Genomic DNA, 19223 nt, shown 5'->3' on the forward strand with positions numbered 1-19223 from the left:
CACTTGTCTATTATTTTTTTTTGTTTGTTTAAATAAAATAATCAGCCTACTAGTATAGTTCTATGGGAAACACAAACTACTCTGTGTGTTTTACACTATAGATAAGCCCCAATGAGAGCATGCTGCCCTGAACTGAATAATGACATTGATGTATTTTTCAGTCAGTATTTATTTTAGTAATGACATTGCAATATAATACAAAAAGGCTAGTAGAGACTTGTAAACAGTGCAGAATTAATTAAGCAATATATATCAAGTACTGCGGTGGGCTGGTGCTCTGCCCGGGGTTTGTTTCCTGTCTTGCGCCCTGTGTTAGCTGGTATTGGCTCCAGCAGACCCCCGTGACCCTGCAGTTAGGATATAGCGGGATGGATAATGGGTTGTTAAGAGACCTTGCTTGGTTGCTAAGGACTACTTCCCAAGAGGCACCATGATTCGCGTCATGCAGAATGGCTTATAGACTCCAGTGTAGCACCTGTTCCCTTTGTCCGAGATTACGGATTTGACCTGTGAACACGTGTGGCTTAGTGATTTAGGTTCTTGCATTCTGATTTGCAATTCATTGACTTGATTCTCGATCTTAGCATTTCGGCTCCAGCTGAATAATGGTCCTTCAGCAAACAACTCCTTGTAATTTGTGTCCGAGTAAGATAATGCTCTGGTTTTCATAGAAAATCCGACTCTTGTGAAACCAGTCTTTTTGTTTTTAGTTTCTTTGTCAAAAGACATTTCTCTCTTGGTTTTTTGCCAATTTCCTCTTAGCAGTTGTGCACTTTTTCCCTTTTTTTTGTCCTCAGACTATTTGAAGGGGTCAGCTGGAGATAAAAACAAACAAAAAAAAAATAGCTGGTTATTATTGTTTGTGCTCCAGACCATTCAAACCATTTCAGGTTTTTTGTTACAGACACAACATAATCATTCTGTAGGTTTATTTTTTTAATTGTTTTTGGTAGCTGACTCTTCATATCCCACTAGTTTTAAATGAGCTTTTTTTAATGCAGGGTAAAAGCCACACATTCACCTTGCTGACTTTACTGCTGTGTATATCCTTTCTCTTTTTTTAATCTAGGATGTCACACCTAAAAACTTCCTGGCAGTACTTGAAGGAAACGCTGAGGCAGTGAAAGGAGTAGGATCTGGAAAGGTGCTGAAGAGGTAGGTTGTTCCATGATGACCCTTTATCTCTCAATGGATTTCTTAATTTAATAATTTGATGAATTGACTTCACATTTGCTCCTATGTTTCACAAATTGCCCAGTTAGGGTAGGGGTGTTAATCAGGTTAGGCTATGCCACTGTTCTCTGAATAACAATTTGCTTTTCTCTTTTAGTGGACCCAACGACCACATCTTTGTCTACTTCACCGATCACGGAGCCCCTGGCCTGTTAGCCTTCCCTGATGATGACGTGAGTGGTTGCAAAAGCTGGAGGCTTTGATTCATTTGGGATTTGTTGGTGAAGGAGCCTGTATTTCTAGAGGAACATGTTTCAAGATACTTTATGAAGTAATGCTGTAACTTTTACTTTTTAGCTGCATGTGAAGGAACTGAACAAGACTATATATTACATGTATGAACACAAGAAGTACAAAAAGGTAAGAATGCTGAATGTTTTATAATCAAGATTGTTAAAGTATTTGGTATGGGAAAGGGAGAGAAGTGGTGGAAAATAGAAACCTCACCAGCTGGCAGCCAGTTTCAGGATTGGTAATTTTACAAAGTTGTTTTTAAATTTCTTCTGTAGCCATTCAGGTTCCAGTTGCCTCTGTTCAGGATACAGGTACATAGCAATGGGGGAGAGACGGTGCACTAAATGTTTCACCTTGTCTCAGAAGTGTCTGGTGTCCACTTAACCAACACACTGCACTGCAATGGGCAGATAGTCACAGGTGGACAGCCATCTGCAGTTATCTAGGAGTACAGGGTGGTCCAGATCTAATTATGCAGATCCAGATCGTCTGGATGACTTTGATTTATGCGGGGACGATTCCAGTTTGGTGCAAAGACGATTCTTCATGTCAGTTCGCACACAGATTTTTCGGGTGATTTTCTATGTAATAAGCTTAAGTTATAGCGTAATGAAAATTGCATAATTAGATCTGGACCACCCTATACACAGAGGATGACCCCTTTTGTTTATCCGAAGACTTCAACGGTGCCACATTTCAAGCTCATTTATAACTCGGATTAAAGTACAGTGGAACCTCGAGATACAAGTTTAATTCGTTCCAGCACTGAGCTCGTTTAGCGAATTTCTCATATCTACTGTAGAACAAACTTCCCTATTGAAAATAATGGAAATCCACTTAATCCGTTCCGCACCCCCAAAAATATCAACATAAAAATCAATTTTCCTAACGAATAACACTGATATATAATATATACAAGTGGAACCTCGGTTTGCAAGTAACTTGGTTTACAAGTGTTTTGCAAGACGAGCTAAATTTTTTAATTAATTTTGACTTTATAAAACGAGCGATGTCTTGCAATACAAGTAGTATGGATACACTTTGTCTGCTGAGCGTCTTGTGATCATAACTGAGCTGATGGTTCTTCTCTCTCGTGCGCGTCTCTCTCTCGCTCGCTCGCGCACGCGTCTCTCTCTCTCTCTCTCCTCTTGAGGGCAATTGTCTCCTATTCTCCGTCTGCATGTCCGCGATATTTTTGGATACGCTTATACGGCAAACTTCTACAGCGAAACAATGAAATCACAAGCGCACAAATGTGTAGATCCTCAATGCTCGTATTTAGATCCGAATTTTTCACTCATACTTTCCTCTTATCTTGAATTTCTCTTATACAGAGGTGATGGTATCTCGAGGTTCCACTGTATAAAAGGAGTCCTTTTGTGTTTGGTCACTGAGTGACACACAGATGTGGTGGTGGTGGTGGAAAGTTGTTGGGAAATGGTATCACATCTTGTGTAGGTAATAAATGAAGTGTCACTTGTGAATATTGAATTAAGATTTGCTTACAAGTATTAAAAACTCTTTCCATTTTTATAAAAACTGAAATAAGGGTTATGACCTGGCCTTGCTACTTCCTGTATGCTTCAGTACTTTATTGTAGCCCACACTCACACTCTTTCTTTCCCACAGATGGTGTTTTACATTGAGGCCTGTGAGTCTGGGTCAATGATGAACCATCTGGCTAACAACATCAATGGTGAGTCGGGGTGGATGGACAGAATAGGAGAGGAGTTCATTGTGATTTAAATAATGAATTGCAGATAGTGAGAGTAGTTGCTAAAGGCAGATATTCTCTTTGGTCCAGTGTTAATATTTAAGAGCAAGACCCTGATGGCTTATTATTGTACATTTACCTATGCATATTACAGGATTAGAAAACATCAGAGCTGTTTTCAGATATTTATTTATTTATTCATTTATTTTAACAATTGGTGCATAGGCACATTGAATGATTTACTTATTGAGGCTGAGGTGAGAAATGAGCCAACAACTATGTGGCTGAAGTCCAGTGCCTTAGCCACAAAGAACACTAAGTACTTAAATCTGTTTGAATATTAACCAGTGGAGCCTGTTCTTTTATTTTGAAAGAATACATGAAATCTCCCACTGCCAAGAAGAAGTAGCGCCAAGCCTAGCAGGCCTCTTTAGACCCTTAGGTCTACTAAATACTGAAGTTACAAATGTGATCAGTGTTGTGCATGAACTTGTTCAAAAGAGTGCGTTCATTGAACAAGCTCATTTTCCTAAGAACGATGAACTTAACGTAATGTATTTGCAACTGAAGAACTTGAGCGAGTTCAGTTTTATGTGACATCCTGGATCTGGTTTAGGTCCAGATATAACGTTTTGCCTTACCCTGTAATGTAGGGGTGGAGCCAAATGTGAAAACCATATTTGGATAAGCACAAATGGTGGATTTTTACAAATACTTATTTTGTACAAATTTTTTACCATTTATTTGTATTCTGAAAAAATAACATAAAATCAAATAGATACTGTCTGTGTCTGCCTGCTTGTGCTAAAGCTGCACCCCTGCTGATACGAGCAGTTAGTGAAGCTCCAATTTCGTTTTAGGAAAACGTACTTCACGAGGCCACTTTTATATTATTCTTCATTGGATGCAATATGTGACGCTAATTTTGACCGGCAGCGTAATCGGTTAGTTCACCTACACGCTGATTCCACAGCCACCATTTGTGTCAGACGGTTGGAAATAGAGCGGTAATTTATATGTATACCGGGTGGATATTCGCATATATGGTTATACATGTTTGTTGCTGGGTATAACTCCATAAAGTGTATTTAAATAAAGTCTTCATAATTATTGTATTTTATTCAAGAACACTGTAATAGCCTAATAATAAGGCATGGAAAATTGAACAAAGTAAACTCATGGGTCATTTATTCTCACTCCTTAAAAAATACAAAATGAACTGAAGATGAACGAGTTCAAAATTGAAATGGTGAACTATGAACGTGAATGTATTCATTGTAATCTGTGTGAATTGAACGTTAAATGTCTTGTGAGGTATGAACTTGCACAACACTGAATGTGATACCTGCGGAAGCTATGGGGTCTGCTATATAGTAAAAGGCCACCTGCTGCTTCTTTCTCCAATGGTGGATAGTAAGGAAGCTGGTAACTGAAAGTGAGGAATTGTGTGTAGCAGATATCCGAGACTCGGCTAGTTGATAATTGACTGTTGATTAGGCTTTGAGTGTTTTTATTTCAGATAGGAAAGATGCCCGGATGTTTTTCCATGTTCACTTGTTACTGTTTTTTGTTGCAATATGAAGAGAGGTGTTGCACTCCTACAAGTACTTAGGGGTCCACATCGATGACAGGTTGGACTGGTCTCATAACACTGAGGAAGAATATAAGTAAGGGCAGAGCAGTCCCAGTTCTGGTAGGAGACTGCGTTCTTTTAATGGGGGTAGTGACATCCTTCATATCTTCTACTATAACTCTGTGATGGCCAGTGTGATTATCTATGCTGTGGTGTCCTGCTCTGGTAACATCACTTCAGGAGAGTCCGACCTAAACAGCAGGCTAATTAAAAGGGCAGACTCGGTTATGACCCCCTGAGGGTCATAGAGGAGGAGACAATGAAAACAAAACTACCATTGTGAACAACTCTGTACTTCCTCTCTGTGACACACCAACACTGAGGACTTTCAGCCAACGAGAAACGTGTAGAGAAAGTCTAAGGGAGCAACAAGCAATATACCCGTATAGCGCCTCACTGTGACTGGGATGGCAGAGTCAAGTTTTTCTTTTTAACTTCCTTTTTAATCACGTGAGTGTGTGTGTGTGTGTGTCTATCAATTGATTGAAACAGTCACAAAGTTCTATATATTTGGACCCACCAACATACAAAAGATATGTGTTTGGGTGATTGGTGTCTCTAAATTGACCAAGTGGGATTACGTGTGAGGATGAGTGTGGTCTTCAGTGAACTGACATCCTACCCTGGATTGATTCTTGCCTTGTGCTGAACCTGCTGCTATAGGCTGGAGTCCCCAGGGGGGTGTAGACACAAGATAGAAAAAAAATCGAACAGGTTTTTCTTTTTTAATGAGTATAAATGTGGAGCATGAGATTAAACAATATCAGTTTTGCGCAGAAAATGTTATTGTAGCATCTGTAGTTTTCTTAAACCTGCTTTTTCTGTTAGGGGTCACGAGGGGCTTGGGCCTATTCTCACATAGCATTTGACACAAGGCAGGAGCAAATGTTGGATGGGATGGCCGTTTATAACTGAGCTCACTCACTCTCTCACTCAATGCCACATTAAGTCTGCAATTATCTTGTTGTGTGAGTGAGTACCCAGAGAGAACGTGGTGATGGTGCGCTGGTTCCAACAGGCAGTAAGGAGCAATCCACCATTTGTACACCCCAAGAGCACCTTTCAAATCTTTATGTACTTCAACACAGGACCATCCCATATTAGCAGTGGGCTCCTTTACCAGTTACTGTGAGACTTGACAAAGTGACTAGTCCTGCAGTTATTCCCTAGCCCACAATATGTAGTTTTGTCTGCACAGTTAGGTGACAATAGTCCCAAATTATTTTTCATTTACTCTTTTCACTCCAATTAACATATCGATTGTGGAGTGTGCTGTAGTTTTTACACTTAGTTATTTAGTATTTTATATTTATTTATTTAAGGAGCTTCTTAAAAATCCAAATTTCTCCCTGGCAACAAAAGCCCTATCTATTTGTTTCCATAGCAGGCATGGAGACAGCATTTCACCACTGGATCCACAGTGCCACATTAAAGATGCCAGTCAATCTAACATGCAGATCTTTACAGTCCACACAGACATGTGAAGACTGTAGAAACCCTACACTAATCAGGCTGGGAATCGAATCCAGTCTTTAGAGCTGGGAGGTCGCAGCATTAACCAATGCACCACTCTGAACATTTAAATATATTTTTTTAATCAATCTTAGTGTATCTACAGGATGATAGTGAGACCAGTTTTGTTATATGGGTTGGAGATGGTGGTACTGACCAGAAAGCAGGAGACAGAGCTGGAGGTGGCAGGGTTAAAGATGCTAAGATTTGCATTAGGGGTGACAAGGATGGACAGGATTAGAAATGAGGACATTAGCGGGTCAACTGAGGTTGGACGGTTGGGAGACAAAGTCCGAGAGGCGAGATTGTGTTGGTTTGGACATGTAAAGAGGAGAGACGCTGAATATATTGGGAGAAGGATGTTAAGGATAGAGCAGCCAGGCAAGAGGAAAAGAGGAAGGCCTAAGAGAAGGTTTATGGATGTGGCGAGAGAGGACATACAGGTGATGGTTGTGACAGAGCAAGATGACGAGGATAGGAAGCTATGGAAGAAGTTGATCCGCTGTGGCAACCCCTAACAGGAGCAGCCGAAAGAAGAAGATTAGTGTATCGTGTTTACCAACCTGCTGAAACTGATGGTCTGTTAGTTTTTTGTCTCCTTTATGAGCAGAGTGAATACTGGCGCTCACTTTATTCACAACAACCACTAAGTCTTTCGAATTGCCCTAGACTTGCACCAGACACATGGCTCTTTGGTCAGTTATTCTCATTCCTTGGTGAGAGGGAGAGTAAATTGTCCAAGAAAAAGAAATCGTGAAAGCCACAATGGTGAAACACACTTCCTTTGGAGAATGCTGACTTAGAGCACTGATTCAGCCTTGCAGATGCACGTTACAGAAAATGACGACGTCAAAATCTGTGACTCGGGCAGCCTCGTGTGACATTGAGTCACGGTGTTCCGTGGGAAAACTGCTGGCGCACAGTAACAACTTCTTGTCTGGTCAGCGGTGTATAACGTTTCTGGTCACGGTGGAAATCAGCTCTTCAGAACAACATGTCATGTGTCTAAGGTTCCGTCTGCCCTTTGCACTGTTCCTTTTTTTTTTCTGCTTCAGTAAACTGGTTTTCATTCACGTCAAATAAAACAGTAAACTGAGATGGCTGTGAGCACATCCACAAGCTGAAGTTGAGCTGCTGGATCAGCTTTGTAAAGCCCTGATGCAGTAACCCCCAATCATCATCATCATCATCATCCAGTCATGTGACACACTGAAACTACCAAAGCCTGGTCAGGGTCAGAGGCTTTTAATGTTAAATCAAAAACCAAAAGAACTGAAAGTGAAGCAAACCTGTTTGGGAATTCTGTGGCAGGTTTGCTGGGACTTGTCGCTGGACAGTTTGACAGAACGGAGACTGTAGCCACCTCGCTTTCTGGGGTCCAGCTAGTTCCTTCACACCTACACCCCTCAAGTATTCCGGTGACTCCTATGTTTGTACAAACCGCATTTAAATTCAGAACCCCTGTATTTAATATGAAATCTGTTTATACAAAAAGTTGCTCTAAAATTGACTTTCCAATACTCCTTCCTTAAATGCATATAATTGCATTTATTGTTTGTGACGTGTGCAAATTTTTATACATTGTTGTTGTTTTAATCATTCATTTATTGTATTTTTAGTTTGTTCAGATTTATTATTTCAGAATCGATGATTCATTTACTTTATTGTGTTCATACCCCTCTTTGCAGTGCTTTGGTTTAGAAGCCTACTCTACGTGATCACACAAAGGCCACCTCAGTCTGGCATTTGCTAACCTGCTTAATCCTGTACAGGGGCAGTGGATCTGCTGGAGCCAACCCCAGCTGGCATAGGGCACAATGCAGGAAACAAACCCTGGACAGGGTGAACACACACCCCAGTCGCACACTAGGGCCCATTTAGGAAATGCCAGTCCACCTAACCTGCGTTTCTTTGGACTGTGGGAGGAAGCCCACGCAGATACGGGGAGAACATGCAAACTCCAGACAGTCCACCACTGTACCAGTGAGCGGCCCAAAGACAACATGCTGAAACAAAATGGATTTTAAATTCGGATACAATGTTTCCAAGTGGTCTTAATGAGATTTTTAGCCAACGTATTTATCGGTTTATTTTTTGGATTTGGTCTGATTTTAATTTTTGCAGAAAAGTTCTTGCATTTTTTATTTTATTTATACATTCGCCACACAAGAGCTATTCGGTGGTGAAATGGTGAGAGAGAGATGGCCAATTAGAGAGAGGGAATCATTAGGGGGGCAGAATGACTAGGCCATGGTGGGCAGTTTAGCTTGGACATTGGGATAAACCCTACTCTTTACAAAGGATGTTTTTTACTGCCCTGAGGCTTTGGGGGTCCACATTCAGACCACAGGGTAAGCGTCCCCTGTTGGCTTCACCAACACCTCTTCTAGCAGCAACCCAGGCTTTTCTTAGATGGTTGCCCATCCAAATACTGGCCAGTCCCACGTGTGCTTAGCTTCAGGTGGATGATGACCTGTTCTGATGTGTGTGTCGTATGTCTGCTACGGTTAACCGGGGCCCTGTGGGAATCAAGATAAGCCACCTACCTTGTGTGGTTTTTTTTGGCCTGAACTTTGACATTGATGACCAACATGGCACTTTTCTAGTTAGTGCTTTAACCTCACAGCCACAGTGCCCTGGGTTTGGATACTGGGCCTGTCTTTTTCTTTTTTGCTTGTAAGCATCCAAGGTTGCTTCTTGTCTTGCACTTCATGCTCTTGGGATTGGCACTAAATAAGCAGGTTACACAATTATTAGATGAGCGGATCACGTTCCTGTGATGCAGTCCAGGGCCAGAATTAGAATGGCTAAAAGCAGTATGATGACGGCTAAACGAAGCCATGTCGTTTTACACAACGAGCTTTGGCTTGGGACAGTAGTACCATGGAGATTACCGTCCAGTTATTTAAGGATTTATCAGTTGCTGTAGTTAGGATATAGCGGGTTGGGGAAATGACTGACTGACTGACTGACAGTTGTCGTATTTCTCCTGCCGTCATCCTGCTCAAGTTTTCCTTTCCCTTCACTCCAGTGTACGCTACCACGGCTGCAAACCCTCACGAATCCTCCTACGCCTGCTACTACGACGAGAAGAGGGACACGTACCTGGGTGACTGGTACAGCGTCAACTGGATGGAGGATTCCGATGTGGTGAGTTGGTTACAGTGCAAAAGATTTTGATTTTTCTGCCTGTAGCTACTTGGTGGAAATCCGAGACCAATACTGTAGGCTCCATTTGCTGGACACAGCAAGGGTTTAGAAAGTCCAGTGGGAGGTCTGCCTGCCTTTTAATCAGTGTTTTTTGTTTTTTGTGACTCTTTAGGAAGATCTCAACAAAGAAACCCTTCAGAAGCAGTTCAAGATTGTGAAGAGTCACACAAACACCAGCCATGTCATGCAGTATGGAAACAAGGTAAGGATATTGGAGGAGGAGGCTGCGAGGGGTAAGGACTGCCAGGCTGTACTTCTCGATCTGCTGAGTTTTCCTGGGTGTGTGCTTTTCTTGTAGGGCTTTTTAGGGCTGTCAGATCAAAAGATGCTTTTGGAATATAATTTATTTATTTTAATAGGGGACAAAAGTTTATTTATTTTACACACACTAATCGGCAGCTCGGCCAACCTTCTGCTCCTGGTTGCTTCCCTGCAGCCCATGGCTCCCCACAGGACACCACCCAGAACCACTTTGCTCTTAAGCTCGGGCCCCTGCAGCTGTCTGTGGCCCTGGCAGGGTACCACGCCGAGTCTCCCGACTCCCTATGCCAGGCTTGTGTCCCTGCAGTTTATGGCTCCACCTTCAGGATGCCTCACTGAGCCTTCTGATTCCCCTGCAACTCCCCACTGCCTTTCTCCTGGCCGTACATGGAGCTGATCCAACCGAGCCACACATCAGCCACTCCAGCTCCCAAATCTCTCAGCCAAAGTGGCCTCCTTCAGCCCCCGAGTTTTAGCCGCACGCTCTCCCGAGGAACTTCTTCCCAGCTGCATGCCTATTGTTTCTCTCTCTCTCTCTCTCTCTCGTTCACACACACAGACACCAACTCTCTCCGCCTCGTGCCTTTTCGCTCCTTTTCTTGAACTTCTCGGTCTTCTCGTTTCTCTTTTTCCCTTTCAGTCCCATGCAGGCTCCTTTATTCTCTGCTGACTAAATAGGTATGGGAGCAAGGAGCTGCCACCTCCACAGCATCAATGAGGTGCCTGAGTGACCCGCCCGCCTCTGCACATGTACAGTATGTGGCGCGGTCAGCCCGTTCCCCAATTAACCACGGAACAAAACACACTCGCGCACACCTACACCCGATTTGGAGTCTGCTCCTTCTCAGAGCTTGAATATTTATTTAAAATTGGCCACTGATTTCCTAGCTGTGGACCCGCCTTACCAAGCCTGTATTCCTCAAGATACTTGCTAGGACAGTGAGCAATAACAGCGTGCAGTGAAAAGGAGCTTAAACTCTTACGGGCCATACGTGTTGGCACTGCACTCCGCTACATTAGCAATATTTTTATTTATTTATTTATTTTTACTTTTTTTCCATCACGGTGGCTCTGCAGATCACAAAGTGCTTATGACATTGTCACGTGTGTCTTGCGGCACTCAGCCAACCTGCTTAATCCTGCACAGGGGCAGGGGATCTGCTGGAGCCAACCCCAGCTGGCATAGGGCACAATGCAGGAAACAAACCCTGGACAGGGTGAACACACACCCCAGTCGCACACTAGGGCCCATTTAGGAAATGCCAGTCCACCTAACCTGCGTTTCTTTGGACTGTGGGAGGAAGCCCACGCAGATACGGGGAGAACATGCAAACTCCAGACAGTCCACCACTGTAACAGTGAGCGGCCCAAAGACAACATGCTGAAACAAAATGGATTTTAAATTTGGATACAATGTTTCCAAGTGGTCTTAATGAGATTTTTAGCCAACGTATTTATCGGTTTATTTTTTGGATTTGGTCTGATTTAATTTTAGCAGAAAAGTTCTTGCATTTTTTATTTTATTTATACATTCGCCACACAAGAGCTATTCGTTGGTGAAATGGTGAGAGAGAGATGGCCAATCTTTTAAGATTCATTCCCCTGAAATTCTTCATCGTTCCTCTGAATTGCTTCATTTCTTTCCTTAAATGGCACCCAAAAAAAAGGAAATGTGAAGTGAGGGCACCAAGAGAAGACCAACTAAGTTCAGGGCCTCAAACTCACACCAATTTCACTCGAACCAGCTGCTTTATGAGGTGCCGAGTCTTGTTGTTCATTAAACCCGTTCTTTAATTCCGTGGCTTTTTGCGGCTCTCATGGCGCATTAGCAGACATTTCAAATAGTTGATTTTTCTCTTTTCTGAGTTAAAATGTTTTGTGGTCCTGAGCAGATCAACATTCCTGAGACCTTCATCTTTATTTTCAGATATTGTGTGATGGACACCAGTTGTTTTGGCGTATTTTGTATCTCATTATTGGTTGGCTGCTAATTAAGGAAAAAAGAAACAATGAAGGGCCCTTTAAGAGCAAGTCAGTTAAAATGAGTTAAAAAGAAGTGAATTTGCTGCAAAAACAGGTCACTCGTTATAAAAAGGGTTAATATAAAAACCTGCAGCCATGGTGGTCCTCCAGGACTGGAGTTGGCGACCTCTGTAATAAGAGCACATGTCAAATAATACAAAGAGTACACAACACCCTGTCAAGTAAGTAAAGTAGCCACCATGGCACAGCATCTGAGGTTTTCCCTCCGGCACCAACGTCCGCAGTTCGGTCCCTGCAAGGGGAAGCAAAGGTGCGTACACTCGATGAGCCCCAAGTAGAGGGAAACGTGTCGTGTACCCTTTTGTATTATTTGACAGGTACTATATAACATTATATATAATATAAAAGGTATAATGCTCAGAATTGTTAACCCAAGTATGAATATATTCGAGTAGTTACTTCTTTTTTTAATTAAAATATTCAAACCTTATTTTTTTGGCTAATTAGGGCCAGCATGTTTCTCTGGCTATCTACTTGTATTTAAAACTATTTCTGCTTTGGAGTTAAGCGCACTTATTGCTTCTGTCCAAATTCTGGCTACATAAATATCTCTACACTTGCGCTTTCAGACTTTATCCCACATGAAGGTGATAGAATTCCAAGGGAACTGCCAAGGTGAGTGCACAGTTCCAACCCCCATCCAGCATGACCCCATTTTGGAGCCAGATGTCATCCCCAGCCCAGATGTTCCTCTGGCCATACTGAAGAGGCGCTTCATGAAGTCCAACAGTCTGGATGACAGCAAACAACTCCTGGCCAGGATCAACTCCCATTTGGAGGTGAGAGTCCCAGTCCGCCCCATTACTACCTTCTCATGTCTGATAGGCGACCATTCACCGCTTGTTCAACTAAAACCAGTGTAAAATCAGAGTGGTGGCAAGTATGCATTTGTACTCTGCAGGTTCGAGACCTGATGAAGAACAGCATGCGGAAGATAGTTTCCTTTGTTACACACTCTGAAACGGCGACAGAACAAGTACTCTCCACGAGACAGGAGCTCACCCAACATGACTGCTACGAGGCGGCCGTGGAGCACTACAAGACAAACTGCTTCAACTGGCACCGACCTCAGGTAGGTCTCCATTCTGGGCTGCGGGTTGTATAGTTGTGAAAAAAATATATAAAAATAATGTTAAATTTGCGGTAAAATACTGGCAGCTGGGTTGCCAGAATTTTACCGTGTTAAAAAAAAAAACCAAAAAGTGACAGTATTTTTAGGTCTACGGTACAACTTTGTAGTAAGAACTGTTTTTTTTTTTCTTTGAAACACATTCTAACAGAAGGGACTGTTTAACCATAACCAGAAATTCATGTAGTGTAATAAATGTGCCAGTCAATAAACCATTAGAAAGTATTGTGAGGATCCAACCCCAGTACACAGCTTACTTCAATAAAGTAACAACAACCAATAGCAAACATGTACCATTTAATTATACACATTGAAAACAATTCAATGTTTAAGGAAGCTGTGGCACGTTGTCTGGTGGGGAAGTAAAGTTTGCTTTTGTGGCGTATGGTGTCTTACAGGTGTGCCAGCTTCTCGAATGCAACCCACCATAAATCAGCTTCCATAACCTCAAAAAACCTTCTGCACACAGAGGAAAATACATCTGCTTTACGTTTCTTTTCCCAACTATTGTAGAGAAAAGCCAAGCAAAATAACACCTTTTATTGGCTAACTCAAAAAGATTACAATATGCAAACGTTCGAGGCAACTCTGGCTCCTCGAAAGCTTCCATATTGTAATCTTTTTAGTTAGCCAATAAAAGGTGTTATTTTGCTTGGCTTTTCTCTACATTCATAATGGCTAACACGGTACAACAACCTAGTACTATTTCCCTACTATTGAAAGGTATGTGGTTCACCAGGAACAATATGGGAAAAGGGGGCGTGTCCTTGTGCAAATATCGTAACTTCGGTTTTACTGAAACAGCGCTTTACCATTTCACATTTTACAGTTGTTGACCTTCACTATTTAATAGTTTTACACTGTAAAATTAACAGATTTTTTCAGTGTAATTGTAATGCATCAATAAACGGTATTTAGCATATTTTGAAGGTAGAAAAATATCGATTTTACAGAACTTGGCTGTAAAAAATATAATGAAATGTATTGTTTAAGATATACGGTGGAATCTCGGTTTGCGAGCATAATTCGTTCCGGAAACGTGCTCGCAGTCCAAAGCACTCGTATATCAAAGTGAATTTCCCCATTAGAAATAATGGAAACTCAGATGATTTGTTCCACAACCGAAAACTATTCATACAAAAATGATTAATACAAAATATAAAGTAAAAATATATAAAACAAATTAACCTGCACATGGCTGGTGTGAGTGAGTTTCTAAACTCTTGTGGGATTCCATCCAATGGCACGACACACGGAAGAGCGTCCCAAAGCAATCGCAGCCTCCCAGCGCTGTAGGAGTTCGCTGTAAATGCGAATCCGAAAAGATCGTGGACAAGCTACAAGCGCCTGCCGTCTATGGGTGATACAAGGAACATTATAAATGCGCAGGGCACAGTTCTACTTGGCAACAACCCTGTGACTGCTGTATCTGTGTATAGGAGACTGGCAGATCCCGCTACAATAAATAACAGCGCTGTTGCTGTTTCAAGCTGAATAAAGCTGGTTTTGCTAAAGTACTCAGCTTCGTGTTTTGGGGTGCAAGACAGGGACTCACACGTCACATCACACACACACACACACACACACGGTCACAATGCTTTAGTAAACAGTATACGCTCGTACGGATGTTGACAATATGAGTGAGGCACGTCGACTCAGACAGAGAATAGGAGAAGATTTCCCAAAAGAGAGAGAGAGAGACGCACACAAACACACACACACGAGAGAGAAGAACCATCAGCTCAGTTGTGATCACATGACACTCAGCAGACGTTGCTCGTTTATCAAATCAAAATTTATATTAAAAATTTTGGCTCGTCTTGCAAACACTCATAAACCAAGTTACTCGCAAACCGAGGTTCCACTGTACAGGTAATTTTCAGTAGAACATAAGGTAACTTTCCTTTTTTTTTTTCTCTTTTACTTTCACCATTCACAGTATTTTTACTGACATTTTTTACGTTGTACTAACCCTGACGCCCATTGCACACCCACCCTACCTAGAATGGGTTCTTGCTCTCTCTCTTTCTCTGAATTACCTTCAGTTTTTCTTTTTCACTTAACAACAACATTTATTTCTATAGCACATTTTCATACAGACAATGTAGCTCAAAGTGCTTTACATGATGAAGAAAAGAGAAATAAAAGACAAAGTAAGAATTAGAATAAGACAACACTAAATAACATAGCATAAAAGTAAAGTCTGATGGCCAGGGAGGACAGAAAAAACAAAAAAAAGCCAGACGGCTGGAGAGAAAAATAAAATCTGCAGGGGCTCCAAGGCCATGAGACCACCCAGCCCCCTCAGGGCATTCTACCTGACATAAATGAAACAGTCCTCTTTGTATTCAGGGTTCTCATGGAAGGAGTTGATGATGATGATGGTCATGCAGACTCTGGCTTTTAATCCATCAATGTAGGACATCACAGTGCTTTGATTTGGTGGTGATGGCACAGATCACCACCACAGAAAACCGGGAAAAGAAACAAAAGAGAGAGTAGGGGTCAGTACGGATTTTAAAGCCACCATGAATAATTATGATAATGAATTGAATATACAGAGTATCAGGATTAAATGAAGGTGAAGTTATGAGATGTGTTTTCAGCAGTGTTTTAAACTGCTCCACTGTATCAGCCTGGTGAATTCCTATTGGCAGGCTATTCCAGATTTGAGGTGCATAGCAGCAGAAGGCCGCCCGCCTCACCACGTCTTTTAAGTTTTGCTCTTGGAATTGTAAAATTTGAGGATCTAAGGTTACGATTTGGAATATAAGGTGTCAAATACTCCGATATACAAGATGGAGCAGATTATTTAAGGCTTTGTAAACCATAAGCAGTATTTTAAAGTCAATTCTGAATGACACAGGTAACCAGTGTAGTGACATCAAAACTGGAGAATTTTTTTTTTTTTGGGTGTTCTTGTCTTCTTAGGGAGTCTAAGCTGAGAGGCTATCACAGAACAGGGCCTGTTTAAACCCCTTGAAGCATACAAGAAATTTGTTGTCGCTGTCTAGCTCCTGCAGTGTTGTCTATACGGTATAATGTACAATACGGCTCCCACATAATAGGGCTGGACACCAGGATGCAGCACAAGTAAAGTGGTGCATTTCTTTATGCCTTGCATCCTGTCACTATGAAGATGTATGCAAAAGAATCTCACAACCTGCTCAGGAAAGTTTATCAGACAGAAATTATAAAAATGAATAACCACAGAGTACATAGAAACAGGCCTCTGTACATTTTGGCTTTTTGCTGTTGTGTAATAAAACAGTCTGTGAACAGGCGAGGTGACCAAATTTGGAAACAAGGGGAACTGAGCAGAAGAGGAGGGCCGCCCCTGTTATTCCAGGGTCACTTAGTCATGCGATTCTCTTCGTATACTTGTGTGTGTGTGTGTGTGTGTGTGTGTGTGCGCGCTCATAAGGTGTGGTTCCCCTCCTGGGAGGACGCAGCTTTATAGTGGTCACTGGTGCTAAAACAGAACAGAAACTGATTTGTAACTATTGCACAAGAGAAATGTCTGGTGTGTTTTACGCACAGATGGCATCTTTGTGACTAGAGTACCACGAAGTTGCTGGCGTTTGTGACAGAAGGTCTTTCTGCTTTCTTTTTGCAGTATGAATATGCCCTCCGGCATCTCTATGCCCTCGTGAACCTCTGTGAAGGACACTTTCCATTGGACAGGTGAGACAAGAGCAGTATTGTTTTGTACTCCATGACTGATTGGAAACATTCATCTCACAGAATATTCATTTTGGCAACCATGGGAATGGAAAAAAGAAAAAACAGAATTTGTAGATCAGGGCTGCAGGGTTTGCGCAAGCACATGCTTTTTCTTTTTTGGGACCCCCCCCCCCTTAATTCAGAGTTGGCGTTTGTAGGAGTTTCACTTCACCCCAGCCACGGGGAAGGGCTTATCTGCACAACTGTGGCACTACACAGTGTACCTCTGGGGTACAGTGGGGCAAGTTTTCATTCCAGCCATTTTCTCCTCTAGTAACCAAATCCAAATGGACTTCATTGACTTGCATTTCCATTGTTTGGCTGACCAGGCTTCAATCCCATTTGCTCCTGTGCCTGTTGGACTATATATGTCTCAAAATATTTGAAAAGAAAAAAGTGAACATCTGAGAAATATTGATCTTCCCTGGCACCCAAAACATTTGGATAGTGAACTCTGGGTAAAAAAAAAAAATCTAACCAGTGTTGGCAATGCGAGAGCAATAATAGGCCATAGAATTCAATAACAGGCATCATTAACAGATGAACAGGAGCTTGTTTGGAGTGAAAATGGTGGCCCGGCAGGGCCGTTTGAGACAGAGGTGTGAGATGGTCACCTGTTTACATCTCATTATTGTTTGGCTGCCAGATGAGGGGAAAAATTAAGCAAGTCAAATAAAATGAAGGCAAAAAAGAGTTTGTTAAAGTAGCAGAAGTAACTGGTTCCTAAGTAAGATTGTCTGCAAACAAATACCTGCACCATCTGTGACCCTCCATTCTCCAAAGTTAGACACCCCTGGTGTACCCAGCGTTGGGTGGTGGCTGCTTTCCACCCCCCCCAAAAAACCTAGCTACTGCAAATGGCAGCCATAAGTCCCTGCATCGCTGAAGGTCCACTCCACGGTCTTCAGGTTCTGTGGTTATGAAGGTTTTATTAATAATCACGTGGTGTTTCAACATTAAGTCAAATTGCCTTACGCTAAGCCGCAGCAGCTCTGCTTGTTGAGATCTTGTGCTCCTTCCCCTGTCCATTAAAGACACTTCTTTTTATTTGCAGAATCCAAGAAGCTATGGACAGAGTCTGCTTCGCTGGCCGCCTCATGACTGCAACTTTGTTTTAAGTGGATCCGTCGTTTTAACTTGCCGTTTTTAAGTCTTCTTTTTTTTGTTTTTAAATCATCACACAACACTCGATTGCCTCTCCGAAGTGATCTGTACTTAGTGCACTTCCGTTCGATCTTTTTATTTGCTCTGAAACTATTTTTAAATGGATGACAGAAAAGCCACCTGCTGGGGCTTATCAAGTAATGCCTTAAATCGACTGCTGCTAAGGATGTGAAACTGCTGAGTGACTACAGATTGGGGGTTTATAGGGTGACCACTGAGGCACAAACTAATGGCTGCATTTAAAAAAAAAACAAAACAAAAACACTAAGGTGGATTTCTTTAGAAGATGTAAATAGTCTTAGCCCGGTGTTCTCAAGTAGACAATCAGGACTCTCTTCCTTTATTCCACAAGTTAGCGTCACTTCCACACCCCACCCAGCCGAGCAGTTTTCTGACTGCTTTTCTGGAACCTTTTTGGGTGGGTGGGTGAGTGAAAAAAAAAATTAATAATTCAGCAGCTTCTTTGCTCTGCGACAGCTCTTAATGGTAAAAGTGCAATAACTTCTCAATATTGTGAGTGATCTGAACAAACTGTGAGGAACAAAAGGTAATCAATAAAGGCAAAACGTTCCTACACCATTGTGTTGTGCATCCTGACGGGTGGCAGACTTTACTGTGACTCGGGGGGGGATCTTGGGAGTTCTATTTCAGGTGACACGTATACCATGCGACAGTGACTGACGAAACCTAAAGGGATGCACGGCTGTAGAATGCTTCATGGATGGTTGGTGCTGTGGCAGGTTTTTGGGAAGGCTGGCACCATATGGCATTCAGTGTGGGTTTGGTCGGTATGTTTGCTGAAGACTTGCTCTTGGAACATCGCAGTGGCCGTTCACATGAAGCCGTTATTCAATGCGGCTAGTGGTTGTGTTTTACAGTTTTGTCTTGCTGAGATTTATATCTCGACTTGCTTTCCTCAGCATCAACTAAAGCAGGCGAGCAGACACTGGTGGAGATAAACTGGTGATTCCAAATTAACCTCGCATCACTTGATATTGTGGCTAAGACCAAATGTAGTTTTCCAGCTCATTTTTGACAGCAGGAGTAGGACGTAGGGCAGAGGCCGACTGTTGGCCGACATGTGCAGTTTCCAAACCTCACCCCCATTTATACAAACACACACATGTAAAAAGGCTCAACAGACACCTCAGCAACATGCACATGTAAGAAATACAATCAACCAGCAGTGAGATGCAGCAGGAGTGTCCAGTTACAAACCATAGAATATACAGTACAGTACCCCAGTCTGCAGCTGAAGGGAAATCGGTGTCATCAACACTAACACGAAAAACGCACAGATAAGGACCTGTCGGGCTCTGCTGGCGAGCGCGAGGCACTACTCAAGGTGTTGGCTCAGTGGATCCGGG

The 19223-nt window shown here is 42.3% G+C and overlaps 1 protein-coding gene across 2 annotated transcripts in view; it reads left to right on the forward strand.

The window, feature by feature from the left end:
• lgmn (legumain) overlaps window positions 1–18430 on the forward strand; it is a 32211-nt gene extending 13781 nt beyond the window's left edge. For both annotated transcript variants that reach the window (XM_039740957.1, XM_039740958.1), the window contains exons 5-14: window positions 1070–1155; window positions 1331–1406; window positions 1531–1593; window positions 3097–3163; window positions 9358–9476; window positions 9649–9738; window positions 12410–12619; window positions 12742–12912; window positions 16586–16653; window positions 17747–18430. In XM_039740957.1, coding sequence (XP_039596891.1) covers window positions 1070–1155; window positions 1331–1406; window positions 1531–1593; window positions 3097–3163; window positions 9358–9476; window positions 9649–9738; window positions 12410–12619; window positions 12742–12912; window positions 16586–16653; window positions 17747–17810 — 1014 coding nt within the window. In that variant the 3' untranslated portion in view covers window positions 17811–18430. The remainder of the gene's footprint in view (window positions 1–1069; window positions 1156–1330; window positions 1407–1530; window positions 1594–3096; window positions 3164–9357; window positions 9477–9648; window positions 9739–12409; window positions 12620–12741; window positions 12913–16585; window positions 16654–17746) is intronic.
• The last annotated feature ends 793 nt before the right edge of the window (window positions 18431–19223 follow it).

This window comes from Polypterus senegalus, chromosome 18 (assembly GCF_016835505.1).
Source record: "Polypterus senegalus isolate Bchr_013 chromosome 18, ASM1683550v1, whole genome shotgun sequence".
Classification (NCBI taxonomy): Eukaryota; Metazoa; Chordata; class Cladistia; order Polypteriformes; family Polypteridae; genus Polypterus; species Polypterus senegalus.